Source organism: Beauveria bassiana (assembly GCF_000280675.1).
Source record: "Beauveria bassiana ARSEF 2860 unplaced genomic scaffold BBA_S00006, whole genome shotgun sequence".
Classification (NCBI taxonomy): Eukaryota; Fungi; Ascomycota; class Sordariomycetes; order Hypocreales; family Cordycipitaceae; genus Beauveria; species Beauveria bassiana.
This window is the reverse complement of record NW_007930841.1, coordinates 1278075-1300254: the sequence shown is the minus strand read 5'-3', so window position 1 is coordinate 1300254 and position 22180 is coordinate 1278075. Positions and strand designations below refer to the sequence as shown.

At 52.2% G+C, this 22180-nt stretch overlaps 4 protein-coding genes across 4 annotated transcripts; 1 reads left to right on the top strand and 3 right to left on the bottom strand.

Moving 5' to 3' along the window:
- Positions 1-3758: 3758 nt before the first annotated feature.
- On the top strand, positions 3759-4817 carry BBA_03167 (glycosyl hydrolase 53 domain-containing protein; the record flags this gene model as incomplete). Its single annotated transcript, XM_008598264.1, has 1 exon — positions 3759-4817. The coding sequence occupies one exon, from the start codon at positions 3759-3761 to the stop codon at positions 4815-4817; it is 1059 nt and encodes a 352-aa protein (XP_008596486.1).
- A 1040-nt stretch (positions 4818-5857) lies between these two features.
- Positions 5858-7662, bottom strand: BBA_03166 (uncharacterized protein; the record flags this gene model as incomplete). Its single annotated transcript, XM_008598263.1, has 8 exons — positions 5858-6393; positions 6445-6672; positions 6730-6857; positions 6906-7015; positions 7064-7093; positions 7196-7335; positions 7420-7473; positions 7560-7662. 8 exons carry the CDS (start codon positions 7660-7662, stop codon positions 5858-5860), a joined length of 1329 nt encoding a protein of 442 aa, XP_008596485.1.
- A 1442-nt stretch (positions 7663-9104) lies between these two features.
- On the bottom strand, positions 9105-10786 carry BBA_03165 (RING-7 protein; the record flags this gene model as incomplete). Its single annotated transcript, XM_008598262.1, has 3 exons — positions 9105-9441; positions 9498-10489; positions 10547-10786. 3 exons carry the CDS (start codon positions 10784-10786, stop codon positions 9105-9107), a joined length of 1569 nt encoding a protein of 522 aa, XP_008596484.1.
- A 1665-nt stretch (positions 10787-12451) lies between these two features.
- On the bottom strand, positions 12452-13508 carry BBA_03164 (CAP-Gly domain-containing protein; the record flags this gene model as incomplete). The annotated part of the gene is made up of 2 exons (XM_008598261.1): positions 12452-12940; positions 13269-13508. The coding sequence occupies 2 exons, from the start codon at positions 13506-13508 to the stop codon at positions 12452-12454; spliced, it is 729 nt and encodes a 242-aa protein (XP_008596483.1).
- Between the last annotated feature and the right edge of the window lie 8672 nt (positions 13509-22180).

Genomic DNA, 22180 nt, shown 5'->3' with positions numbered 1-22180 from the left:
CAACGAATAAGGCGAACGACTTACTGGACGAACTTACAGCAATTGCTTTTTCGACTAAATAATATTATGCAACGCCGTCTCTCGTAGCGTAAACGATTCGCCAAATGATGAGAGGACGGCCCGGACCCCGCAGAGGGCCACAAGGTTAAGGTTTCTCAAAACGAGCGCTGGACGAGGCCGATTTTTGCAACCTGCCTGTATTTAGAGGAAAGAATACGTAGTTCATCGAATTACCCCACGCATGCGAGAATACCCAGGTACGCTAAAATTGTTGACAAATCTAAATCGCTGTGGCGACAGTGAAGGCGCTCAATGGTTTAGCCAGAGTCGCATCGTCGTTACTGCAACTACAAGTTTATCCATTAGTTGTCGACGCAAACCCGCAAAGACACGTAAGTAAACGGGGGTCAACGCTTATTCGCTACCGTCCACAATGCGATGAAGCGGTTTTAAGCGTGCGGATCAAAGAGTCGAGAACGCGGGCTTGGCTGTCGTTGTCTTGGTATCGGAGCTGCGTGTGTTCGCAAAAATCGTTCTCCGCAGCGCTATTTGGAAACCACACAACAAAGAAAAAAGAGGCTCCAGCCAAGGAAGCAAAAACAGCAAAGGAGCCACTGTGAGCGACCAAGACGCCAAAACAAAGGCCCCCATTGTGGGTGCGATTCGGTCGGGGCCAAAAAGGATTCGTAGGCATGCGGGATGGAAATAGTTCTGGCTGAATTAATGCGAGGCTTGGATTCTAAAAGCTGCGCCGCGACTGGGGGGATCGCCTTGGTTCGGCGGTCAGGGGTACTTTTCTTCCAGCTACACCGAGTACGGTGGCAAGATGTTTACTGTTTTCTTCCTGTTCGTCTTGGGCTTATGCAGGATTGGTGATGCAGCGGAGAGATGCTGTTTGTGGAAAGACAACCGATGCGGTGACTGCAGGTTTATCTGCGTGAAAAGGGCAGGCAGATGGGCAGAGTGCATTTGCGTTGTTAGAACAACCACAGCAGTGAATAAATCAATAGAACAATGATTGCACAAATTTAGGGAAATATTTTCGAGCGCATGCCAAGCTGTGTCCTCGAGTGGATGCAAAGTGTTGGACGCGCCATTTTTGGCTTGAGTACGTGGTGTTTCCCCTGCAAGTTAGCTGATGCGTCAGCATCGGACAGGGAAGCAGACCGCAGCAGCGGATCAATAACAATGATAAGAGGCTAGCAAGATGAATATATAATAATGAAAACAATTTAATGATCTCTCCCTGGTTTATGTACGGTATTACCGACCTTTTCTCCCTGGTTCCTTGCCCTTGCGTTGCGCTCGTGTTTGCTGGTGCGGCGGAGGCCCCTGCAGTTTCATGCGCTACCTTGGTATCCCACTTTGCGGGCCCTGATTGGCTGGATCTGGACAAAGAGTACCAGGGCCACGTTGCCCTCCCCTGGTTAGGCCGATGTAGTCCACTGGGAAATGATTGGTTAAAGTTGGGGGCCAGGGCAGGGCGTTTCGCTGACTGCAAACGGGATGACAGACGGGTGTAAAATGGAATATTGCCGCAGAAGAGGAGTAGAAAAAAATGAAATCAGACTGCGGAGTCGGGAATTCTTTAGCACTCTGCATTTCACTGGCACATCTCGATATAATCAGTTCCTGGCTCGTGGTCTGGAGCTCGGTCTGTGGAGACGGTCAGTGAGGTACGCATCTGCAGGTGGCTGGGGAAGGGACGGCTTGGTTGGCTCGTTTGGCATGGTGCACGGTATTTACGCGAAAAGGACATAAAAACTATGAGGTTCGAGGAGACAGGAGGGTCGTCTGATCATGAATAGGTAGCATCAAGCAGCTCGTCGTAGCCCTACTATCTAGCTCGTGGATGGCAGGTGATGCCCTGCAAGGTGTGTACACCTAGCAGTGAGCAATTAACATACGTGTCAGGGGCCGGAAATCTTGTTCAACAAGCTCCCTGTGCTGTTGGACAACTGATAAAGGATTCGTTGTTCAAGCTCGGAGGGATGTGTTACCGAACTGAACCATATGCTTTGTCCCAGCCCACGGCACGCGCGATTTTAAAAAATAAAAAAAAAGGTGCATATCTGACAGATCTGCCAGTGCACGTCGATTACGTGGCAAGCCCATATTCGTTCTTGAGCTGCAGGGATTCTGACTACAGGGCCTGGTATTGCTGCGTACATACGAATAGATGACTGCTCTGTCACTCTGCAGCGAAAGGTCAGGCTGAAGTGTACAGAGTACAGCTGTCAAAGAGCACATGTTTCTGCTGAATTGGCTGGCTGAAAATCCCAAAATGACTGATACGACGCAGTTGTCCGTTATTCCGGCCCGACAGACGGAAAAAGCACACAGTGGCATGACTGCATCTCCAACCTAATTTCATTCAGCGAGTAGAGTGAGCCGAAACAGGCTACTCTCAGGGCCGGCCCATGACCGTCGACCGTAGCGCTGCGAACCACCACGACTGTGCTATTGTCCATTGAGTGCTGAATACGGGAGGGAGATGCCCTGTGCACCAGCTGGTCTGGCCAGGTCAGTGTTCAGTAGTGACAGAGGCAACGAGGTCAGCAATCCAAGGCACCACAAATCTTGCCAGGCCCTAGATGGACCGTAATAGAGCACAAAGGTCCCAGCATCAGGCACCACAAATCTGCCAGGCACACCGCAGGCCCCACTGGGTCTGACGGCCCAGTTGCCAAATTGGCGCCCACCTCTCCATCTGGCGCTAGCCGTTGCATCCTTGGACGGTACCTTGCGTGCCACGCGTGCTTGCTGCTTCTGCTCGGTACCTGACCAGCGCCGCACCGCACCGCTTGGATGGGAGCCCCTGCATCTTTTGCTTTAGCGGCCCCCATCTGCCCCTGGCGCCCCGCCCCGCACACCCATCCTTTCCTTCGTCTTCCTTCCGACCACAAGCATCCACATACAGTCAAAGCCGAGAATGCAACTCCTTCAACTCCTCAGCAACTTGGCCAACTGCACGCTCGTCCGTCTCACTCGTACGTCTGGACTCCCCAGCGACCCCGCCCCGCCTTCCAGAGCCCTCCTTGGCGCGGATTCTTCAGGAAATGGCACGTACCTAGTACCCGCTGAGGATACCTGAGAGAGCACCGCTATTTACTGCGAGAATGGCAAAGAACGGGTACCAAACCCCTGCTGGCCGGCCTGCTCCTGCCTGGGCGCCAAACGGAACACTGCATGGTACCTGCATGCCACGCCGCAAACACACTCTAAACAAGGTATCACCCATCGCCCGTTTGCCTCCTGCCACTCCTGCCAGCTGCCAACCATTATTATGCATTGATGCCGCCGCCCAGACCCAGCCTGCCGCTCCCTCCTCCCAGTCCTCCTAGCGTCTCTCTGGTCAACGCCCTCTTTCAAATTCCTATTCATCCCTCCGCTTCTTTAACCCTCCCTTCTCCCACATCTCTACCCTTCACAATCTTTTTACCTCGTCTGTCCTTTCTTCACACGTCGTCAAGCTAGCTTCGACTCTGCTACCACAGCTTCTTTTCGCTGTTCACCTTCCTTCCTTTGATACACAAGTCAGTCTTTGATAGACTCACTTCTCACTACCACTCCTTATACCGGCCGCGCCGAATCACTTTCGAATCACGTTTCATTTTCTTGTCGTAAATACGCAAGCAAACCCTCGCAATCCAACGTCTCGAAACATTCAACCACCTTCCTTCACCTCGAACCTCGAAAAGAAGCCTCCTGCGCCTATCTATCTCATCACTCGTCGACTTAGACCATCAACTCCCACCATGTTCTCCAAGACCGCCATCGCCCTACCTCTGGCCGCCTCGCTCCTTGAGCAGGTCAGCGCCTTTAGCTTCCACCGTCACCAGCACGCCGCCCAGAAGCGCGAAGTCGTCTGGCACACTAAATTTGAATTCCAGACCGTCTACGTCACTGCTGGCGCCGACGCGCCCGCCCAGACCGCGAACGCCTTTGTTCAGGACAGCCAGCCCGAGGCTGTCGCCGTCACCCCTAGCGTGCCTACTGCGGCCCCCGAGCCCCCCGCGGCCCCGGCTCAGACGACTCTGTCCACCGCTGTCAAGCCTTCTTCGACTTCGACCGCTTCTAGCGGCGGTCTAGGCGTCTCTAAGCAAGGCATCGCCTACAATGAGGCCTCCCTGGCCAACACCTTCAAGAACAACTGCAACAAGAAGGGCTGCGGCTGGGCCTACAACTGGGGCTCCAACCCTGGCGACCTCAGCAAGGATGTCGAGTATGTCCCTATGCTCTGGGGTGACTTGCCTATTCACACTTCCCACTGGGACGCCGACGCCGAGGCTGCTCTTTCCAATGGTGCCAAGGCTCTCTTGAGCTTCAACGAACCCGACATGCCTTCCCAGGCCAACATGGACGCCGCCACCGCCGCCGCTGCTCACGCGAAGTATTTTGCCAAGTACAAGGGCCGCGCTCAGATCGGTGCCCCCGCCGTCTCCAACTCCAACTTGGATAACCAGGGTCTTCCGTGGCTCAAGAACTTCGTCGCTGCCTGTAACGCCAACTCTGACTGCCACTTTGACTTCTGCCCTGTTCACTGGTACTCCCCCGCTGAAGCTGTTGACACCCTCTTCACCCACCTCGCGGAGGCCAGCAAGATTTGCGGAAACAAGCCTGTCTGGCTCACCGAGTTCGCTCCCACTGGCAGCGACGAGCAGATCGCCGCGTTCCTCAAGACTGTCCAGCCCAAACTTGACTCTCTCGAGTACGTCCACGCCTACTCCTACTTCTTTGTTGCCCAGAACTTCCTGATGAGCTCCGCCAACACCCTGAGCTCCATCGGCAACGCCTATGCTGCCATGGCCAACTAAGCATGTATTCCTCAATCAACCTCGCGATGATCAACCCCTACAGATTCACTCAACGCAAATACCGAGTCACGCCTCGCTATTTGATTGTTCCTTCTTTGATATATCTGCTTCACTTCTTGCACACTCGTTAGGGATATACCCACACTTTTTTTTTCTTCGTTTTCTCTTTTTCAATATCTCGATGTCACGGTTACGGAATTATTGTTATGTTGGTAGAGACTGGTTATATTTGGACCAAACGATTTCTTTTTATTTCATGGGCGCACAAAACCACATTGCACAGAGACTTGTTCTACCCTTCTCGTATATATTCTCTAACTTTTGTTTTTCACCCTGGATCTCCTTGCCGAGTTGAAGTACCTCGAGAAAGCCGTAACGTATAACCTCGATCACGAGCAAGCATGCATGAGCAATCCATTTCTAGCTACAATGTAGATTGTTGACAAATGTCTCGTTTTCTTGGATTAACGGTGACTATGCCGCGGAGTGGCACCTCTGTTGAGTGTGATAATTGCCTAGAAGCCAGTTGCAAAAACTTTATTGCTACATACCTTGGTGATATCGCGCCGGCGCATCAGTGTCCCGACGTGATGTACATGTAGCTCAATGTGCGAAAGAGCTTGCAATTTTTCATGATTATTTCTCATCCCTTTTCATCTCTGCTCTCTGATTTTCCGGTGGTTTTTCTTTCCATCGTCTGCTTTTCTTTTTTCTTTCCTTCTTTTCGCTACCTTTTTAGCCCAAGAGAAAATCAAGAAGAGCACGTACTGTTGCCGGCCAAGACTCTCGCCATGGAGGCTTGTGCACATGAACAACATTCGGCAACATCTGCTCCTCACCAAGCGGAAGCGGTTCGAAACCCACGCACAAATGAACATAATCTGCGAATGATTCTCAGGCCAATACCAGGAGATAGAGGTGTATTACAAGATGTCTTTGCAAATTAGACACACACCCAACGACGAGGTAACCAGACACAGACACAAGAGCCGCCCCTTTTCCTTTCTTCTTTAGATCTCTCTCCCCAAGACCCTTCCGAATCACGACGATGACCGCCCGCGGAGGGAATAAGCCGTCCACGGCACGATATCTTTGATGCCCCGTTCCGCATCATCCAAGGTCGCTGCTGCGGTGGTTGCCACTTCGATGTCGGCGTACGCGCTACCCAGCGGCTGATTAGACGGCGGCGGTTGCAAGGATCCAATGGCTGTGACATCGCGCTCTATTGTCGTCGTCACGAGCACGACTGAGCGCTTCTTCTCCGCTGCCAGCATTTTGGCCGCCGTCATGCTCAAGGAATCGCACGACTCGGCATCGTACTCGACGCCTTCGGAGCAGCAGTGCGTCGTGGTCTTGAGCGGGAACTCGACTGGCGTCGGTGGCGAAGTGCTCGCCGCGCCGAGAAGATATGGCGAAAAGTTGTGGCAGGCGCGATTCTGGTCGCGAAGCGCCACGGCAGGCCTTCCATGAAAGCCGTCATTCCCATGGCCATGACAGACGCCCAGAGAGCTGCTGATGGATGTGCCGGCGTTGTCATTCGATGTCACCCATTGTATGACAATAGCAGAGAATAAGACTGCCGCCGTCAGTAGCTAATAAGACAATAACCGACCAATTGAGTACGTACTGTCGCAGTTACAGCACATGAGGCATATCCAGGCCGGCTCTCCCCTGAGCGCCATCAATACAGATAGGTTGCTTAGTCTTGTCAATTTTTGAATTTTCCTGGGCTTGGCAATGACATACACAATGCTGCTGACCAGCGTGCAGCACGAGCCTACAAATGTCCGAAAGGTGACCGCTCGAAGTCTCGCATTGGCACTGGTCTGTGGCATGCTTTTATACGAGTGCAAGTCTGTACTCTCAATTTTAGTTCTTGCTTTAACAAAGCGATTTGTTTGCGGAGGCTTACTCATCAATGGACGTAGAAAGAGTATTGTAAGATATACATTGACGACGGCGTCAAATGATATCAGTGGGATCATGGAGATTTCCTGCATGCCGATGATGCACTGTCCGTTCTCCATTCGAGCAATCCGACTGCGATTGTTAGCCTTTAGCCGATAGGTTCGACCAGTGAAAACATACAAGATGAAATTGAGAATGACGACCACGACGTACACTCCCAACATACCAAACGAGTTGAAGATGTATAGCTTCGACCGCAAGCGTCGCTTCACAGCTCCTCGAACAACGTACTATCAGAATTAAGCCAAGTGCCATTTTGGAATTTACAATTTACTTACTGCTTTCTCAACGAGAAATAGATAGATAAACTGCCAATGTCAGAACAGCACGTGGCCAAGTCTTTGAGGACTACTCACAATCTAAAAACTCAGTCAGCTCAAATCATCAGCTTTGAAAATTGTGTAGCGTACTTTTGTCGTCACGTAGCAAACCAGACATAGCAGAATTGCGCCGCGACAAATAATGACGTTGCGGTTTACTCCAAAGGCGTGTTGGAGCATAGCCGTCGCAAACACGAAGCAATAGGAGTCTATGTATATGGCAAATACGACTGTGAACAGCCGATACAAGTGTCAGTAAGTGTTATCGTGAAAAGATTCTTCAAGAGCTTGGTTTCAAGGCATGCGAAACATACGCCACGCGACAAAGGGTAGTCGTCGCCAGACCTTGATGACAAGTAAACGCTGCGCTAGTTGCAAAGCACAATTAGCCCTGACAGCAGACATTGCGCGACATTGTGACAAATTATGTCAGATTGGTAGCGATTATACGTACTCATAAAATGCGTCAGCACATTCGTGGCCGCCAGGGATAGAATAACGTTGATCACCTGGCCAGCCAAGGGCACTGGCATCGGTCCATCCGACGCCGAGGTCATGGCCTGGTTTAGAATGTGTCGTAAACGCTGTACCAAAACAAGACATCAGGCTTTAGGTATTGTTGCTCGTCACCGGAGAAACGATGCAAAAAAACAAGGCGGCCTTCCACAAGAGAGTGTAGGATGCTTGAGGTGGCGTTGTCGTCTAGAACGGCCCGTTGGTCCTTTGAGCAATTCGTGGTGTTCTATGAGTAAGAGGATCCAGGGCGAAAGAAGAAGAAAGAAGAAGAGTGGCCGAATGGTCGACAAAGAATCAGAAATAGAAAAAAAGAAGGGAGTATTCGAAAGCGGAGGACGGTTTCTCTGCAGGTGACTCAAACGGCTGCGTTGCTCGGCGGCCCCAGGGCGTACCTTCTGCGTGGGAGACTACTTTCCAGTGTCGCAAATGCCAGGCTCTAATATATCATTCTTCTTTCTGCCGGTAGTTATAGTATAATAAACAGCTTCAAAGCGGATTTTCCGTCACAGGGCGCAATATGTCAGGCATCATTTGTTATCTTCACTCTAGGTACCACAAAGGCTTCATCTTCGACAAGTCGCTGAAGAAACAGAGAGGCAGCAATGGACAGTCCCAAAGTCGCCCCTAGACAAAGAGGACTTCTCGGAGTCGACATGGACCACGGAAAAGGGTCGTTACTTTTTCACATGAAGCCCCTGTAAACGACCAAAGATAAAAACTTCACGGTTACGCAGACTATTGCCTGTTGTACAACCAACGGCTTCAGTCCGCCCCGACTTTCCCGTTCCCTGCACCAAGCCTCATCCACCTAAGGAGCGCAAAGACGAGAGTCACATGAACAATAGGCAAATTCACGCCGTCAGGCGAGCTCAGTTGGCTTGGCCTTGGGGGGGGGGGGGGGGGGCTGACCAGGGCGGTGCTGTTGTCCGAGGGGTGAACAAGCGAGATTGTGGCTGGATTATACGGCGCGGAACAGGAACCCGACTGATTGGGTGTGGCAGGTGACGCCACGGCTGAGAGCGACGCGAGAGCATTCGTATTACAGCCTGTCTACTCCGTAGAGAGTGACAAAAGAAGCCATATCCGAGAAATTGGATTTTTGCATTGCATCGCCATCGCCCGACATAGTTCACGGTAGGGTGAGCACAATCAGAGATAGAGCTAGTAAGGCGATAAATATAACATTCGAATTCGCGCAAAACTTAACCTTGTAAGCAACCCCGCGCCTTCTTTCCATTTGTATCAAGGCCAAAACAAGAAAGATTTTGAGAGACAACAGCTAGCCCGACGCCCTACGTAATGTGTATCATAGCAATATACTCCGAGACTCCAACCTGTCCTAATCGAGAGACATTATAGAGCATATATATATATATATATATTTCCTGATTTTAGTGTTTGTGATTGTTAAATTTTGCACAACGACTGTTCACAACAGCCAATGCCTTGGCCATCGAGGCCAAATCATTGGTGGCGTCAACGTTCATGTCTGAGCCCTGGTCCGGATGCGGAACTTGTCGCGCAACTTGCCAGCCAAGCGGGCGGCGCGTCCGTGGTCTTCGCCTTCGGCCGCTTCACGAGATTCTGATGCCTCGCCACGTGGCTCTTCGGTCTGACCTCGCATTTCACGAAGCGCTGCTATGCGCTCCTGCTGGGACAGGTGCCGCAGCCGGCTCAAGTCGAGTAGACCGGGTGACCTGTGGCGAGACGATGCCGTCGAGTCATTCTCCTCGGCCTCTAAAGCCAGAGGCGGTGGCAATTCAAACGTTGCACCTGTCGCCCAGTTTGCGGTATGTCGGCCCGGCTGAAGGTCGTAGCGGCTGAGTTTCAACATTAGTATTGCTTGATAAGAGATGGGCACGAGTGCAAGACATACCATAGAGGGCAGGTGCCAGATACATTGACCAGCCATGGGTCAACACAGCCTGGGTGGAACTGGTGGTTACAAGGCAGGACTCGCACATCCTCGCCGACGGTAAAGTCTTCGGTGCAAATAGAGCAGCCGAGATGCTCGCCATCATGCTCAGAGCCGCCCAGCGCACTAGCAGACTCGACCGCGGCAGTCTCCGCGGTGGGTGTCTCGCCAACGCCATAATGAGCAGCAACGCCTGTTTCCGTCGCTTTTCGCTTCTCTTGATTCTCCTTGGACGTCTCCTTGTTGGTGGTGGACTCTGCTCCGCTCCCAAGTCCTCCCGCAGCAACGGCAGTCACTCCATGCCCACCATTCGCTGTCGATGTAGGCTCCAGCTCCAGCTCTGGATCTGGTTTTGTCTGCTCATCGTTGCCGAATTTGACAATGGGAAGCGTGTCCAGCACAGCACGAGCAATACCTTTAGCACGACTCTGCCTGGGCCGACGACCGAAGCCGCTGTGGGGGCCATAGCGCTCGGGATGGCGATGCGCACGCACGGTACCGGTGATAATGATGGCGAGAAATAGCAGCGTAATTAGGCCGGTGATGCTGTAAAGCACACTCATGGCGACAGTCGAGTGGCCGCGGTCGTCGCCGGTGGAATCGGTAGCGGTGGCGTTGCCCCTGATATTTACTAGCAACGTCTCGTTGCTCGGTCTTGCTTTGATATGTGTGAGGACGTCTGCAGCGTCACCTTTATCGGCCATGGTGACAATACTGGCATACGAAGGCCCGTTGTTTCTGTCAAACGAGCACCAGTTCGTATTGGCCGAGTACAAGATGATGGCGGAGAGATTTGAGCCCATCAGCTGGTTGAGCATCTTGTTTGGGCTTATGTTAAAGTTGTCTTGCTTGTCGGCGTCATCGCAGCACAAGTAAGCGATATGGCCGATACCGGAAAGTTTATAGTAGTTGTTCTGGTCGGCGAACGTAATGTCGCCTTGGATGTTCATCGTCTGCAAACCAGTGTTAGCTAATCTGCTGCTCCAAGCCGCTCAGAGTTTGACACCTACTCGACCAGTATTGAGTGATTCGTTCATGCCCATGTTACTCGTCAGCGGCAGTACCGGATATTGCAGCCCCGGGGTAGCCGAGTTGACGAGCGTCAGGGAAAGGCTCTCGCTTGCGAGCCAGTCGGGCGTGTCGGTCTGCGGCGACGTCGTTGAGATGTCATCCGAGGCTGCCGCTGCCGAATATACCATGCTGCGAGCGAGCGCCATGAGCGCCGTCGTCCGGGCGAGCCGCATCATCATGGTTTCCGCCGGTCGCTGAGTTCGTCGTGTCGATGGCGGGATAGCAGCTACGCAGCAGACAGCGACGAGGTCCGATAAACTCGGTTTATGGATTGCGAAAGAGCCCGGGAAATCATCTGCTCAGGGAGGCGGGCGAGGCATTTGGGCGCTCCTGGATACTTTTGACGGGCGTGCAAACCAGTCCGCTAGAGTGACGCAAACGACTTGGTTGATAATACGGAAGCTGCCGATGCGGCGTGGAAGCGCTTTGTGGTAGAGTTTGTTCGCATGAGGAGCGCTAGTCCGAGGAGGCGAGGAAGGGAAAAGAGCAAACCAGGGCCGGTTGGAGAGAGAGGAGAGAGAGAGAGAGAGATGACGGGGCCAAAAGTCTAAATGCAGCCCAGACGTTGGATGGCTTTGCTTGGTACCTATGATATGGGCGGGCGGTGGTTGGTGGAGCGGAGAGACAAGGCGGCATGGCGAGCGGTAGAGATGGCAATGACCAGTTCTAAAGTACCAGATGCGGGCACGCGCAGGTACTCGTCACTCTAGATGCAAGCTTCAAAATCATCTCCTGTTGGCGACTTACACGTTGGGAGCTTGTATTTACGGCCACCTAGAGACTATTGTAATAACGTAGTCTATTGAGTTGTTTTGACTTCTTTTTACAGAAACAATCATCAACAGCACCTCGGAAAATGCACTCGGCTTGCCAAGACGGTACATGAGAGATACATTCTTCAGTACCTAACCGCACCAACGCACTAAATAAATACCTACTCTACCCCAGTTGCCAAGTACCTGCTCCAGCGAGCAGCCGCTAGAGAATGGCCGCTGCGCCACCCAAAAGCCCGCTGGAACTGGGTTCCCCGTAACTGTTTAACATCGCGGCGCCACGCACCTTAAGCGCCTTCTCAAGTCCCCACGGTCCCCTACTAACTACAGCACCTGGCTTGCTTGATGAAGAGCATTTAGGCCGCGCGATACCACGCTGGTATCCGGAGCTGAGAATACCCGAAGCCAGCGTTCACGGCTAAACCGAAACAAAAAAGTCAGAATAAACCGTGCGGTAATTCGGGGGTAAATACCCCATTACTCTCCTCTATCGCTGTTGCCATGAAGTTGCAAACACCATCATTCACGAGCCAAGCTTCGCCCAGGCCGCCACTATTCTGCCACCAACTCAGCAGCTGCAAGTCTAGACTCTTTTGCCAACATGACGCCTTATCTTCTACTTTGCCCCTCCCTCACTCTTTATCTGACAAATACATCAGGGGAGAAAACTTGCCCGCGCCTGTTTTGAAGCCTCCTCCCGGGAACGTGGTTGACCCCTTGCAACGCAGGCCGCAAACCGCTGCCGCAGACGGTTGCCGCATACTGTCAATGCAAGACGGTTCACACCAACAATACTCGTTTCAGGAGCTGCATCGTCGCTGGGCGTCTCCTCGAGACCACTGGTATAATAAGGCCGTTTGTACTCTGCAGGCCTCCAGGAATCACCAGCAAGTGCATTGGTAACTGTTTACAACCTTTTGCCCTCAGTCAGCCATAGTCCTACCAATGGCTGTCCAGACGACAAAGCATAACGAGGCAGTGCTCAGATAAAAGACACTCATGACGTGACGTCGTAGACGGTATTGTACTATGTATGCAGCAACCTGTTTCTCATCGGTCCACCGATGGCACTCAAATCTCTTCCATGTCCTCCAAGTCATCCATGGCCGGGAACTCGCCCACCTCGATCCGTTCTGGCCGAACAAAGACGCCATGCTTCATCGCCGACTCCTCACCCCAGTACCGCTTCCCAGCGATGCTTCCGTCATTTTTGCCAACGGGCTCGTCCAGATGCACTCCGATCCAGGGCCCCGCGCCATTGGGAATCTCGGCAACTTCGCCCACGTACTTGACCACGCCCCGGCGCGTGTCTTCGCCGCCAACACGGCACCGCTTTCCCACCGTGATACCGCGCTGCTCAATATCTTGTTCGAAGCCAGACACACGCATCTGCTCCTGGTTTGGCGCATTGGGGTCGAAGCGGCCGAGCTTCTGGGCCTTTTTCCATGCCAGCACCGAGTCCGTCTTCTTTTCGTACTCCCCCTCGGGCATCACATATTTCTCCACTCCCGAGGTGTCGTTGAAGTTGACGCGCATACCCGCCGGACGGGTATCAGATACCTGTTGCGGCTGTTAGCACACCATTCTGCCCAGTTTTGTGGAATGACGTTAGACATGGCCAGCTCTTTCTGTACCATGACGGGCATAGCAGTTGTAAAAGAAACCATCAGCGCCATCATGATTGCTGCCACAACTTGTGCAAATGCACATCGACTTTCATTGCCCTATGTATGACACCTTGTATATATACGCAAGTAGACGGAGAACTTGGCACACCATCTGGCCAGTCCTGCACGCCAATCTCACGCAACATTGATATTCCTCACTCATGCCAACCAGACTTGTGCAGAAAGCAGCAGAAACTGCAAAACGGTGCAGGCAAACTTACATGTATCTCGCCATACGCGGTCAGCGCAAAGCTGCTCAAGGGTGTATTCTCCTCATCGGCCGCCTCGAGGGCAATGCTCTCCGCGCCCTTGCAGCTCTTGAGGCTGAGACGCTGGCTCGAGGGCGGGATTCCGGTGATGGGCTCGAGCTTTGTCTTGAACGTGTCGATGCTCCACGAAGGGGTAATACGACGTTCAGACGAGGCATTCTCCGAGATAACGAACATGGGTACGTCGGCCATGGTTTCACTTTTTGCCAGGATCACCACGGTTGACTCTCTTTTTCTTTATCTTTCCCGCGTATTGGTACCAGGAAATTGGTCAAATGCAAGAAAGCAGCAGCGGTCCCCGAGACACGAGAAAAAAAAAAGCAAACAGTGCTAGGTTGTAAAAACGTCTGCCTCTACTTGCTGGCGGAGTAACGCGTTCCGTCTGTTCTAGGAAATCACCGAAAAAAAAGAAAAGACAAAGATGTTAGCATTTGCGATTCCATAATTCGGGCAATGATAGCAGATGACGCATATTAAGACGAGGAACAGCGAGCGCGGTAATGTTTTGCTCCCTCCTTGGAGGCGAAGGAACTGCTCGGAAAAGTTCCCGCTGTTTGAGACTGGCGGAAAGAAACTAAATGTTCGTCCCTATTGTTTAGATGAAACGTTTGCTTCTTTAAATGTCTTTTCTTTTCCCCAGTGAATTATCTGCGGTCCCAAATCTTTTTGCAACGCTCTGTCCATGTCTTGTGTCGCGAAGAGGGGGGGGGGGCGTCGTTCTTCCCCCCGGAATTCTGCCTGGCATGCCCAGCATTTTGCAGGGGGAGGGGGTGAGGGGTCTTACAGAATAATAAAAGAGAAACGCTCAAGCCCCCTTGGGAGAAAAGGCCCTTTTCCCAACGATCCTGGCAGAGATATCCGAAACGAGCAGAAAATTTTCAGACAAGAAAAAGAAAGTAAGATCACAGCCCGTCCCGGGGAGTTGGTTGCGAGGTTGTTTAACCTTTTTGGCGCAAAGCCCGCAATGGTTCCCGATTGGAGGACGACGTGGGGTTTCTTCACGGAACTTCGCCAAGGTTGCAAATGGCTTGTGCTTTGCCGGCGCTGAATGTGACGGTCTCTCTTGATGCAGTATGCGTCTTGCAATCTTGAGATGTTGGGGCTCGGAAATCAGGGGCGTACAATGCCAGAAGGACGAGGTGGTTCATCAGGCTCCAGAGCTTTTGGTGTTTCGAGGTGGGGAAGCTCCTAGCCACACCGCACCACCAGCCACACACATGTGGCGATGCTCTGTTGTTCTCGGGTAGCTGCCCGATCGCTTTCTGGGCCTGGGATTCGGACGGGCGAGATCTTCCTCTTGAAAATAAAGGGCACATAATTCCCCGTCTACGATGGTGTGCAACTGTGCGTGAATGTATGTAACCCGCGATCGAACTATCTTGTGTTTTGCGAAACGGCCATCTCTTTGTCAAACTATGCGTGCGACTGTACGCAGCAATGTCGTAAACATCGGTTGGCTGGGCGAAAGAGATAGCACAAAGAGCCAATGAACGTACATCATGAGTTTGAAGCCTATACTACCCCAACTATTATTTGGTGATACTGGTAATAATACCTGTAGCCGGGTACAAAGCGGGCATATACAGACAATTACACGTTGCAGGCTGCTACGCCCCAGAATGCTTCGCAATTGCACCACTCTAAGACTTCGCGATGCAATCGAGGTTGTAATGATAACCCCACTGACAAATACCGACATGACACGGCTATGAAGCGGTAACACATCCTTGGCTTCATCTACAAAAGAAAGTATGCACCCCGCTTACACGCATCTCATGGACGGGGAGAAAAGAGACATCACCCCAATTGGCCCCTTCGGTCCTCCCACATAGCGTTTCACAACAGTCGATGCTGCAGGCAGACTGTCTGCATGCCGCACATACCTGTGCACTCACAGGTACGCACGAGCACCAATCAGATCCCCATTTCAGCAACGCAAGTCCATGGTATCTTTTTTGTAAATGCGCTTTGCCTCCACACTGCGAGGCAGGCTCGTATCGTGCAATATCACATGGGGGAGATCCTGCACACGAGTTGCACAAGATGACGCTCCACGGGACGGGACGACAAAGAAAAGAAAGCTTCAACAACGCCCGACGGGATCAGTATCGGGCATGTGCACCGCCGACCGTTCACGGGCCACGGAACAGTTGCACGAATCTACTGCATCCTGAATAGATCGAAAACAATCTTGTGCACCACAATGTAGCGTTGCCTTCTTCAGGGCCATCAATACCAAGAGAAACCCACATGATGAAGCGGTAAAGGTTCATCGATGCTCCGCTTGGCAGGGCTGCGAGCTGTCGCGAGTACAAATGCCCAACGGTTATTCGTAGCGCAGAGTAACCCCATCCGAGTAGGTATATATATCAGGACTTGTCCAAGGCTCAAGATCGGCAGACAACTCAGGGCAGCATACATACTTCGTAGCTCATCTGGTTCTGGAATACGCCTCCTCTGACGTGGGGTAGGTAAGGGGGGCAGGCGCAGAGGTACACATCATCACTCAGCTGGTCAGGGCACCTCATTGCTTGTCCATTTCAAAGTGCATGAACCGCTGCAGCTACGTAAGGTACTGCCGTTTTTGATTGGGTCGCTAGCTCACTGACCGAATGTTCTGCAGCAGCAGGTAGCAAGCCTCTGAGCTGTCCCCAATGATGCGCAGTGGGTTGCATACATGGAGCCAACCTGGCAGCCCTCACATTGATGGCGCTTCAAGCGGTAGACACAATGCACCCTTCTGCAATGGAGCAGCCTGACGAAGGTGAATCGAGGAAACTAGCGGTCAGGACTTTGAGATGCAATAATTGACCGCAAACACAGCCCAGTCCAGCCCAAGGCAGAGCGTGCATCGCCAGGATTGACCCAGATGCTGTTCTCTTGCCCAACCTGCTCCTGTGTATTGAAATGCCAACGCACGCGGCTGAGCCTATGGGTCCAGTGGCTTTCACAGAAGGCGGTGGCGGCCCGACTGTCGATGAACATGTACACACACACAGACACCAACCAGAATCTGTGGACATCACGGGACGAAGAGCCCGTGCTCTTTTCACCCACTTCATTTGGAACACCATGTTTGCATGTTCACCCGGTGACCCGGTTCATGGTGTACCAGAGAGACGGTATTGGGGCGTGGCAAGCGTGGCACACCTGTGCGGGCGTTTGGTTCAAAAGCAAAGAGAGAACATACATGAGTACATACTGATGCCTGTTTTTGCTGCTCTTGGCGGCGGTCAGGTCATGTCGCGGAGCGGGATCCGGCACGGGCATTATGCTTGCTTTTGTTATGATGCTTGCTTTACTCTCAGCCACCGTTTCCTGCATCCTGGCAGACGGGAACGAGTAAGTGAGGCGTCCTGGGTTGGGCGACAATTCGGCCAGGTGGGTGTCGTCGTGTCGAGCATATTTTAATGGGCTGAATGGTGATATTCGCAGCCTCTCTTGTAGCGCGCGCCCATTTCCCAGGAGCAGAGGGCAGCAATCCATGCAGCAGACGCCACCGATCCACCACACCATGCTGAGCATCGTCGCGATTTGCAGATTATCCTCCCCCGACATGTCAGCCACAGGTAGTTTCCGCGGTGCGCCGCCAGTGAAGAAGTAGCAGTACATTGATGGAGGAAGTAACACACATGACAAGGATGAAGAGTAGAAACAGCACAGTATGATTGCTGCTCATGAGCTCGCTTGCGAGTGAGACACAGCTACATTGGCGGTGTCGGCGCAGCTAAGTTATCCGGCTAATCGAAGAGCAATCGACTAAACAATCGGTGTAAAAAAGAGTTCGTACCAATTGGATTGGCAGCCCAACGTACTGGTGTGTAAAAATGGTTGACAGCGGTGGCGTCATGTTGCTGCCCAATGGAATATCAGTAAGCGACGGAATGTGGCGGGCCTCGTAATAGCACTCAAAGAGATAGTACGGGCTGCCCAACATTCTCGGAGAGGCGATTTTGCTGAGCTAAACCACGAAAGTATGTGATGCTGACTTCACAGCAAGGGACCTTTTCGAAACAATGCAGCTGGTAAGCCTAAGTAATGGCAGAGGTGGTGGCGGCGGAAGTATTCCTTTCCAGCCGTAAATAGACTCACTCGCGTTAGCTTGTTGCCATTTGGCCCCCTCGTCCGCTTTTGGTCATGCAGTGAACGTCTCGCAATCCCGCTAAGCTGAGCCCAGTAGCATGAGCAATGACATTCTGACAGTGGTGTAGCACTCATATCTACGGCACCACTACAACAGGTTGAGTCCGGAGTAGATGGTGCCTGTTTTCATGGTGAGGCACCGAGTAAATATCTGATTACTCTTGATGTCATTTCCCCTCGAGATTGTTAGTAGTGGAGATTGATCCAACTAGTCGGGTCCGGCCCGGTGGCTTCCGCCAACTCTAGTCTCATCAGCAGAGGCTGGAGCGAGCACACCGTTGCGGACGAGGAGCTCTGCGGGCCTAGGAATCGCGGTTAGGGGGCTCTGAAGAGGCAGACAGCATCATGAAACACGAGAGGTGAACGAGCTGTGGCTGTTTTCCTTTTTACCCATTCATTTTGATTAAACTTGGGCAGGCCATGTATAAGGGGCCGACGTGGTCAAATGCCTGGACTTGCTCCTATTGTCATGTATCGGTACTTGAGTACTTTGTACTTGCATGTCTGTGCTTTGCTGTCGTAGCTCCATCTGGACCCGAGATCTCACACTGGCAACTCACAAGCCACAATTATATGCTGTGCACATCATTAATTAGACGGAAGCAGGGGCGACAAGGGGACAACGGGCATCGCCGGCAAGCCATGGGGGGAAATGATTTCGTACATACGCGAGAAAAATGCAAGGCGCACGTCTGCCTGGCATCCACGATGCCAAATATCTGCTCTCAAAAAGCGGTCTTGGCTTGCATCAGTATCCACTGGTCAGTGACACGGCTGGCGGACCTGCTAGACCAAGATGATTGACAGATGGGGCAGTATCCGTAGAGTAAACGGCATTGGCGGTGGCCTGAGGTAGCAAGGCTAGGTTCTCGATAAACTTTGTGCTTCTTGAATATCCCTACCCATTGTCGAGCCCAATGGTTCGGTAATTACTGGGAGCCCTGCACACCCCTGGTTCGAGCTCTGGCGAAATATGGAAACCGTTTTGAGGCCTAACTCGCCCATTGCCAACCTTCGAAAAAAAAAATTCGCCCGGAGTCATCTGGCGGCGAACTCCCGGACCATGGTAGTGGCACAGGCTGGCATCAGCGTCATAGCGGACCTGGTTCAGAATGGGGCGGCAACGAACGGCACCGCCGAGCCAGACGAACTACAAGCAGCGACCTGGACAATGGCAGGTAGCCGGTGGCCGGGTCAGAAAATTACAAATGTTCGTACTTTGAGACAGGCAAGCCTGTACCTGGTCCATGGCATTCCGTAAATGATCTGAAAATCGGGGTCAAGCGAAATCGCCTAGACTGTATCGTAGTCAATCTAGCGGGCGAGGTCAATGTGAGCATTTTGCGTTGGGCAGGAAACATGCGAACAACTGCTTGACCGCGCAATGAATTGGCGTAGAAATAAAGTGACGGTATAGAGTAAGCCCACATAGTTTGTACAAGTGCTTAAATCGACGCACCTTGGTTTGATGCCATTACTCGAGTACCGTGGTGTTTACGGATACACATGCTGAAAATCGGGGCCCCGCGAAATGAGTAGTGTGCACAATACGGCAGATGAGGTGTTGGGACTCATGCACGATTGTCGACGTGCAGTGGACTTGCAGTGGACTCGCGCGGAGTCAAGGTGGACGAATAGAAAGTCGTCGAGGCAGAATCGGGGAAAAGCCAGAGTCATGCGGCATTATTCAAGTAGTTTCCAGTTTCCAAGAATATTTGTCCCCTGGTCATTACTGGCAAGAGGGTGGCCAGGCTCTGAAGTTCTGGAAGCACATCAAGTGGGTGATGGAAGGGAGCTAGCGACGAGCCATTGACACCAAATCTCTCGAGAGATGCGGTGCGGCCGAGTACCAGTAATTAGGTTTTGCACAGGTAGATTGGTGCCTCAGTAGCCTGATTTCGTCGCGAGTCGAGTAAGGGGAGTAGGGATGGCTTGAGCACCTGGCTCGCATGAACAAGATGGGGGCCTTGAACCTTGCAAGATGAGCCAGGTCCCTGTCATTCGCTGTTGAAGGAAGGCACCCGATGCAGCGTGCGAGACTGGGGGCCAGGGTGGCGCGTCCAGTGACAGACAGGCCCCAGGCAAGCAGGAACGCCGGGCAAGACAAAAAAAGGCGATTTGGTGGCAGAAGCTAGAGAGCGGCTGGTCCTGGCTTTGCCCTGAGGTTTGAGGCCCAGCCCAGCGAGCAGCGGTCCCAAGAGAAAGGAACTGGCTGACTGGCTCCCGCCCCAGGAACGCCAACAAATTACCAGAAGAGTCAGCCCACCGGCGGCCCGCGCAGGAGCCTGATCCGCCTGATCCGCCACCGCGCAATCTTGAGGGCGTGGAAGAAATACATTGCAGGACGAGGTGCCAGAAGGTAAGCCCATCGGCGTGACCGTCCACTGACGATGCGGCACATGGGGGTTAGGTAGGTTGGCATCGATACGGGATTATGCAGTCCAAGATGACAATTTTGGCAAGCGGTACTCGTGAGTACCCTTGCGAGAGCAGAACGGGATACGCATTGTCTGGAAGGCCAGACGGTGAGGCAGCGACAAACAACCGAGTCGGAGGGTGATGGCGGGATACCTAGACGAGAGAGGGGATGGGTGATGGTTAGTGTTGCATGACGAGTGGCATTACTTTCTTGACCGATGAACGAACTGCTGTCCGCCTTCTAGCCCCTTCGACGGGGTCAGCGGTCAAGCAGAAGATGGAAAAGAACCGGTGTGGGATCAAAGTTGGCATGGTGGTAATGTGGGCGAGCGGGATGGCGGGCAGCCGAGAGACAGGTGCAGGTCCAGCTGTCAGTCAATCAGTCAGCTTGTGGATGGTGGAGAAGGCGGGGAGGGGGGGGCGACCCTATTTACCTCCGTTCTATACATTTTGTTTGCCATTTTATTAGGCGTCTTTGGGCTGTTTAGTGCTGCAACCGAGGCGCTGGACCCCCCTGCACGCTCTGTCAGAGCCTATCGTCAGAGCTTTTACGGCGCATCTGTCACCTGACCAGCCTGTATCATAGCGGTCTGCTCACTGTAACTAAGGTGCTTGGAAGCGAGGCAGCTGCCCTCCAGGCATCATTACTCGCAGCACCATGGGCCAACTCGCTGGTACCTATGTCATCATACAAGTTATAGCGACGCGGCTGTGAGTATTTCTTTTCTATTTTGATTCCATTTCACTGGTTTCTATTTTTATTTTTCCCATTCTTTTTCATTCCTGGCCTTGACTTCATCTTCCGCTTCATTGTCATACCCGACCATCCACACACAGCCCATCTGTGAGGTTATACAATCACCATGATACAATCACGTATGACAAGGCTGTGTTGCGTTACGCGTTTTCTAATTGCACCAGCCATGACGGAATACAAGGCGTCTAATACTGCATCAATTATGAACGGTACAAAGAAATCTCCGGACGCTTGTTTCACTCGAGACTCAGCCCATGCGGAGACGGGGCTTGCTTACAACGAATCGTGGCTTCAAGCCCACTTGCTATATCCTCGTATATAACAACAAAATGAAGAATGTAATGCCTGCTCTGTGATGCATGGACTGTCAACTAGCAGTTGCCCAACATAGGGGTAGCATCTTAATTATCACGTACCACTTACCCAGGTCTACGCAAGTTCCCTGAGCCTTAGTTTGTACCCAATCGTATTCCACTAGGCGCCACACAGCTGCTCCCTGCCCGCCCTGGCCTAGTCGAGGCCGCTCCCGAGACCACCGCATCATCGTTTGCTTTGCTTCACGGCCTCGAACAAGCCCAAAAGTTCTTGATGGATTGTCATCTGGCTGTTGCATAAATCGCCAAGCCAGCACGTCTTCAGACGGCTGCGCCTTTGAACGTATCATCAAGACTGCGTCCGCCCGCTTATCCCATCGGATGGGAGGAATTCCAGTTACAATCGGGGAAAAGTGGGTGTGCATTTAATATCTCTGCAAAAGAAACCCTCTATCCTTACCGGTGATCCAGAAAAAGAGGCGCTGGCCCCCCCTTCCCCATGTCCTACTGTGACTGAAAAGCGTCGTCGTTATCGTCGTCGTCAGACATGGCGAGCTTCTTCCGTCGCCCACTTACATGCAAGAGACAAGACAAGTGCAACATGACTGATTGGTACTTTGTAAACATCGTAGTCAACGCCACAGTTGAGCCAGAAAACGGCCTCCATGGAGAAACAAGAAGAAAGAAGAAAAAAAGAAACCAAAAAAAAAGAAGAGAGAGAGAGACGGTAAGCAATAAAGTGTTCTTGCCCAGATTAGTGGACTTTGTCTCAGTCAACTAGCAGCCATGTCATCTACGCTGTTCCAGACATGCGCCAGCGTTGCTGCATATCAAAGCACAATACACTGGGACAAATAAAGTGGCACTAAAATGCTGCATCAGGCCATGTAACATAAGTTGCCAACCAAGCTTATGCTGCCTGTTCCATATTCTTCAACGCGAGGCGAGGCGAATGCACAACTTGTTTCCTTTGATCAGATCAGACCATGTCCCTCTGAATCAACAGACTCGGTCAGAGTCTCTGTCCCTGCTTTTCCATACATTGCCTCGTCAGTCTCATTGTCGTATTTACCAGGCTGCAGCTCAGTGTGGCATGCACTCTCGATTACTCGCCGACAGACGTACTCCACGCTAATGTGTCGTGCCATGTTATGCCAGATCAATCAATCAATCAATCAGACGCAGGGCACAGGTAAAAAAAAAAAATAAAAAANAAAAAGAACCGAACGGAA